Source organism: Diceros bicornis, chromosome 38 (genome assembly GCF_020826845.1).
Source record: "Diceros bicornis minor isolate mBicDic1 chromosome 38, mDicBic1.mat.cur, whole genome shotgun sequence".
Lineage (NCBI taxonomy): Eukaryota > Metazoa > Chordata > Mammalia > Perissodactyla > Rhinocerotidae > Diceros > Diceros bicornis.
Genome location: NC_080777.1, coordinates 29,206,953 through 29,213,426, shown reverse-complemented (window position 1 = coordinate 29,213,426; position 6,474 = coordinate 29,206,953). Strand labels below are relative to the sequence as shown.

General features: G+C 37.2%; 1 protein-coding gene across 4 annotated transcripts in view; it reads right to left on the bottom strand.

Moving 5' to 3' along the window:
- Nucleotides 1-718: 718 nt before the first annotated feature.
- The window catches only part of CAMSAP2 (calmodulin regulated spectrin associated protein family member 2), a 116,638-nt gene continuing 110,882 nt past the window's right edge, over nt 719-6,474 (bottom strand). For all 4 annotated transcript variants that reach the window (XM_058533762.1, XM_058533763.1, XM_058533764.1 and 1 more), the window contains 3 exons: nt 6,114-6,229; nt 4,283-4,401; nt 719-3,648 (listed from right to left, as the gene is read on the bottom strand). In XM_058533762.1, coding sequence (XP_058389745.1) covers nt 3,343-3,648; nt 4,283-4,401; nt 6,114-6,229 — 541 coding nt within the window. In that variant the 3' untranslated portion in view covers nt 719-3,342. The remainder of the gene's footprint in view (nt 3,649-4,282; nt 4,402-6,113; nt 6,230-6,474) is intronic.

Sequence of the window (6,474 nt, the reverse complement as noted above, 5' to 3'; positions counted from 1 at the left end):
CTATTAGCCAGGTCAGGGAACACACTCTTAAACCGTGTGTGGGCTCCAGGGTACATGGTCTGTGTATACTTCTCTAATGCTGCCTGAGTCTATGGTTAAATATTTTTATTTTTGATAAGTATTAGAAAATATTGTGGCAGTGTAGCTCTGTTCTGAAGCTCATCCTATCAAAGGATCCAGAGGTAGAGAACCACACACATGCTTAGAACTGCAGATGACTACAGGTATATAATTATGTATGAAGACTTTTTTTTGGTTGTTTTGTTATTAGATCTTTTTTTCTTAATGGCGCTGGTCTGGATGAGTCAAGTCAGCAAGATCAAAGTGAAACTTAGAGAATAACAGTCAAGAACTGGCTTCCCATGGGTGCTGTAGATCAGTGAGTTCATTCGCCATTCAATTTCAAAGGGATAGAGTGTTAATTCTGGCACAATTATTAATTCACCAAAAGAATATGGAGAAAATTAATGTAAGATGAGCACATTTATACACTACTCTGTAGACTGAGCTAAGCAGAGAAAGTTACAGACTTTCTAACATTGCCTTAAGTCAGTATTCAAACAATGTCTACTACTATTAAAAGCTGCCTTTTATGACTATTCAAACTGTTACATTTAAACACAGGTTCAGAGACAGGAAAACTATATGATGAGTTCACTCAAGTTCAAATAATATTTCAAGAAAAACATGTTTTACTCAAGAAACAGAAAAGGCGTCATTTGGTGCCATGCTTTTATTGAAATGAAAGGGGAAACTACAGTGTGCCAGGAAATAGCAAATACGACAGCCTTTTACAGCACAGCATCTTTAAAAACCTGTACACAACGCTCTAGAGTGGACAGGTGAGCACACCATACGCTGTACATTGCCCAACAGTGTCCATGAAACCATAATTAAAAAGCGGAATTTGGCTTTAAACAGCCAAATAAACACTGTAACAGTCATTCTAAAACAAAACTGAAAAGCTGGGAGGAATTAAAAGCTTTCCAAAGCTGTGTTAAATAGCAGAATTTGACAGGCTGCACTGATAACTGTGACAAGTATTTGGCAAACTTAATTGAATAATTATAATAATAATTTGACCTCCAATGATGAAAGCACCAGAGTGTTTCAATAAGGTTGATGAAAATCTCCAGACTGTACGAAATGGCATAATTTTCATCTGTATAATTTTTAAAACATAATTCAAAAGAAAAAAAAAAGCTGCACCATAAAAACAAATCTGCAGACTTAAAGAAATATATCCATATTCCCTCTGCATGGATAAAGTAAAGTAAAACATTATACTGAGAGCAAGGGACTTTTGTGGCAATATTCACATTCTACCTTTAGACATCATGGACATTCAAGTTATACACACGGCAATTTAAGAATAAAGAGTGGTCCTGTTTAGTTTTAAATACTTCCTCCATTGTCTTGTGCCCAATTTTTAAAAACTTAATGGCCAAGTAACATCATGAAGAAGACTGCTCTGATAAGGGAAATTTAATTGATTGAAAAGAACAAATTTAGTAATGTAAAATGCTTATTAATTCTCCTTTTGACTATTATTTACCACATTTTGTTAGGTTCATTTACTACTTTTTTAAACTAATCTTAATCTAAACATGTATTTGACAATCACTTCCTTCTAACTGTGACAGAAACTTGTCTGAAAGGTAAAATGTGCAATTTCCCATTTTTAATATTCATATATTATATACACAGTATGTAGACACTTAAAATATAAGAGTTACACATCCTGGTTTCGTACATGCAAACAGTAGATCACAAATAGTTTTGAGCTACACATATATCTTGCACAGGTATTGGAAAAAAATCTGTGAAATTTTTTTTTACAGTTTTAACCAATATACATAAATATAAGAACATAAATTACAGTAAAATATTGACAGCATTTGAGAACATGTTGATAACCCAGATGCACTGCTGTAACAACAGAAAAGTACAGTTCAGGGCATCTCCTCTTTTTTTAAAATAAGTAAATACATCATATGAGATATTAGTAATTTCTCTAAACAACTCAATTAGAGAAATGGATATATTTTAGTCTCTACTTCCCGTGAAAGAAAACAAACTATGCATCTCATTTACGATAAATACTGTCTTTCCCCTAAGTCTACACAGTTGTCACAACACTGAAACATAACAGGGTCACATAATCATTCAAGTCTTTTCCTGAGAATGAAGTTTCCCCACTAACCCTCTGGTGTGCACTGCTAAAGGAACAGAGACCACGTAGAGAAGAGTTCAAGTGTGCACTTCATCTAAGCTGTTCCACTTGAAAAGGATAAAAAAGAAAAACTCAATGTAAGTAAAATAATGTGAAGCTATTTTAAAATTAAAATGTAGCCCTTTGTACATGTTTAAAAATTCTAAATATAATTTTTATATCAGTTATAAATATACCATAGAGACCTCTTGAGAACTAGGGGCAGAAGTCTTACATCTTCAGACTGAAAGACTACTCTCAAAGTGTCATTCACTTCCGCCAGCTTATAAAGTGACTTACTTTAAAAGAGATAGAAAGCCTTTTTTGTTAAAAGAAGAATCTAAATTATTCTGAGTTGGCCAGAAGTGGTGTAAAAACAGCACTGATTTAATCAGCAACTTCTTGTAACATATTCTTGGTTAAGCTCATGGTTTAAAGCGAGCCTACTAGCAGCTCTTTACAACACCTCCTCTTATTTAATAGAGAAATGTTAATACTTGAGTGAATAATAAATACAGACTTGTAAGTACTTAGTAGAATAATTCTTGCAAATGCTCTAACACCATTAAAACATGAGGGTTATTGTAAAACTAAACACTAGTGTTTCTCTTAGCATCATAAGAAAGGTGCAAGTTACCTCTGAAGGCATCATTTCCTACTCTCATGATCTCCAGGTGAAGCAAAATACAAACGTATCTTAGAACAAACCCCAGGAGAGAAAATAGCAAAATAAACCATCTGAAGACAAGCATGTATATTAAACAGTTAAAAAAAAAAAAAAGCAACAAATAAAACACGTAATTTGTCATCTTAACCATATTTCAACTGTAAGTCCAATTAGTGTCCATGAGAATTCAGTGCTTCACTGTGTCTAATATCAAGCAGGTGAACTCGATGACACAAATCTCCGTTTGTGAATCAAAACACTTCCTTCATCACTTATCACCTAAGTGAGAATCCTCTGCGCTCCAAAATACTATGGTTTACATTCCAGTTGTTCATGACAACAGAGCTTAATGTCCAGTTTCAACGAATAAAAGTCTTGTTGGCAATTAGAAAGATGTTCTAGAGGCAGGAAAGCTGAAGTGCAAATTTACTACGAATGTTCTGAAGCAAATATTTCTCAGCTCCTATGCTTTAGTGGGTAAAAGTTTTTTGGGTGTTACTGGTCTCTTAGTCTGCCATAAATGGCTATGAATGGTAATTGCATCAACACTGGCAGATAAAGTTTTAGCAGGTATGTGGCTAAACTGTTTCCTGTCAGAATTATATTTGTAAAGTCCCTCAATCATTTTTTTAGTGATAGATTTAGGGCCTATCCCAGTCAGTTTATTAATTTCTTCAGTTTCCGGGCAATAAGTATACAAAGACCTGAATTGGCAGCCTGAATCCCGGAACAAGATTAGGAAGTTGTTGGCATCTGACTTCTCCATTTCCTTCAGAATAAGAAACAAAAACAAAACAAAACAACAACAATAAACATCTCACTGAATAAAATTTATGTGATTGTATTACATTTTTTGGTCAAATTTTATGACATTTAATTTAAAATATGAATTTTTAATAGCCAAAATAAGCATATTATAAAAGCAAAGCACGCTTTAATTAAAAATGCATGCAAACACCTTACTATCAAGGTTCAGTTGGCTCTGTGTGGATACTATAATCCTGTAGGAAGTTGTTCAAGATGTGAACTATCTGCTAAATCTTGATCTTAGTCAAACTGTCTCTACCATTAACATCCAGGCGCTGATTATCTCCTTTACCATAGAGCTTAATTTTAAAAAAGGAAAATTATGTTATCTGTTTATGAATCAGGGAATCTGGGCAAGAAAATAATTTTATATTATCATCTATGTCTATTCCTGGTCTTTCATTAAATGTGCAGTCTTTCAGAACCCCACTTGAAAGTGAACTCACTCGATCTAATAATTAAAACATAGTTACAGATCTTATATATCATGTTGAAATTCTAGGAGCCTATGAAGAGTAATTTCTCTTGAATTGATAGAGAAGACTCCTACAATTTAAGAATGTTGCCAAACTTAATTTTCATGCAAACATGCTTACCTCCAGTATTTTTTTCTTCTGACCTTCATTTACTTTTCCAGCCAAACAGCAATGAGCTAAAGCATTCTGTATTATGTGCTTATTGGATTTTGCACTGGGTTCTTTGTAAAGCTTTGGTCCTGTGGTAAGAATTTAACAGTAATAATAAAAACATTCCTAAGTCAGAAATACTACTGTGTTTACATGATATAATTGTTCCTACACTGATAAAACACTGTAATAGAAAACCAAATTCTGTGCTGGAAGGCCCCTGACTGGCTGTACAGCAATCAGAACCCTGTTTTAGCCACACAGGGACACATCTTGAGGATGTCCTAGGTCTCCTGAGGCTGGTCCGGGAGAGCAGTGCTGGCAGGCTCCCTAGGCCTTTACAGAGCTTCCAGTTCCAGTGGGTCACAAGTAGATGGAGGCAACCTCCATGGCCCCCTGCTCTCCCCATGCATGTTCTCCTGGGCCTTTCCATCTTACCACTCAATAGCTGCTCACATTTCTTCTCATGTTCTCTCCTGCTTCATTTCTTGAGAAGTGTTCTTGAGCCAGCCTCGTGGCTTAGCGGTTAAGTGCGCACACTCCGCTACTGGCGGCCCGGGTTTGGATCCCGGGCGCGCACCGAGGCACCGCTTCTCCAGCCATGCTGAGGCCACGTCCCACATACAGCAACTAGAAGGATGTGCAACTATGACATACAACTATCTACTGGGGCTTTGGGGAAAAAAAAAGGAGGAGGATTGGCAATAGATGTTAGCTCAGAGCTGGTCTTCCTCAGCAAAAAGAGGAGGATTGGCATGGATGTTAGCTCAGGGCTGATCTTCCTCACGAAAAAAAAAAAATAGAAGTGTTCTTACCTACATTCTAGTCTTCAATTTGCTTTTATTTCAATAATCCTACCCAAACAAAGGCTAGAAGAGGACCAGAGGGGGTATGTGAGGCTGGATGTCCTCCTAGATCCAATGCATTCTTCTTATCTTTTAGAGCCTCTTAATTTTTTTTTTTTTTTTTGGTGAGGAAGATGGGCCCTGAGCTAATATCTGCCAATCGTCCTCTTTTTGCTGAGGAAGACTGGCCCTGGGCTAACATCCATGCCCATCTTCCTCCACTTTATATGGGATGCCGCCACAGCATGGCCTGACAAGTGGTAAGTCGGTGCGCACCTGGGATCTGAACCAGCGAACCCCGGGCTGCTGCAGCAAAGTGCGCACACTTAACCGCTGGCGCCACCGGGCCAGCCCCTCTTAATACTTTTTAAAGATGCACAGTTCTAGATACCTGAAATCCCAATGTTAGAGAGAGGATTTCATGGATTCTAGCCTTTTCTCAGTCCTCAGGACCTATGTATTCCTGACAGAACCTCTCTAAAATTTCTTCAGACCTAAACTACAACACAGAAAAGGCCAGCATTTTTTTTCTTCTCTTTTTCTCTCCTTCTTTCAAAAAAAAGAAGAAAATAAAGGAAAAGAAAGAAAGCAGAGAAGAATCAAGAGGAAAAATAACCAAAAAAACTCCCCCCCCCGACCCCCATCCCCAAGACAGTTTTCCGAAGTTCCTCACGTGCACGGGTAAGGCCAGCATTTTTCAGAGAGAAGCAGAGGGATGAGGTGTAAGTGGTATTGCTAATTTGGTGTACAAATGTATCTCGATTCCTCTGGGACAAGTCACTGCCTCCCTAGTGGAACTGTACCACTGACACTGACCCACCTGAGAGTGACCACCTGTGTTCACTGGTTTTGATCAGTCTCCCATGTTTAGACCCAGAGGTGAGCCAGTGAACCTTCTTTATAGCCTTTATCATTACTGTGTTAAATTGTTTCCCTAAAAATGTACAGACACTAACCTGTGTATTCCGTTCCAGAAGCCACTGAAGAAGTTGTTGATGCGTTTTCCCAGTCTTTTTCCCCATTTCGACTGCCACAACGACTTGGAGATAAGAAGGCTTCCACAGACTCTGATCTAAATAGTATATAAAATATTTTTTGTCTCAAACAGAGAAAGAACATTTGGGGGTCAGAAAAGTATATCTGACAGTACCAACCAAAATCAAACTAGAGACTTAAAAATAAAAAGATGGTGGTAACTTTGTCTTATTCACAGCTATACATCCAAGTGCCTAGAACGCAGAAACATCTGTTGACTGAAAAGAATGAATGTTCTTCCATATGAAAATTGGCAACTAACACAACAGACGGTAATACAAG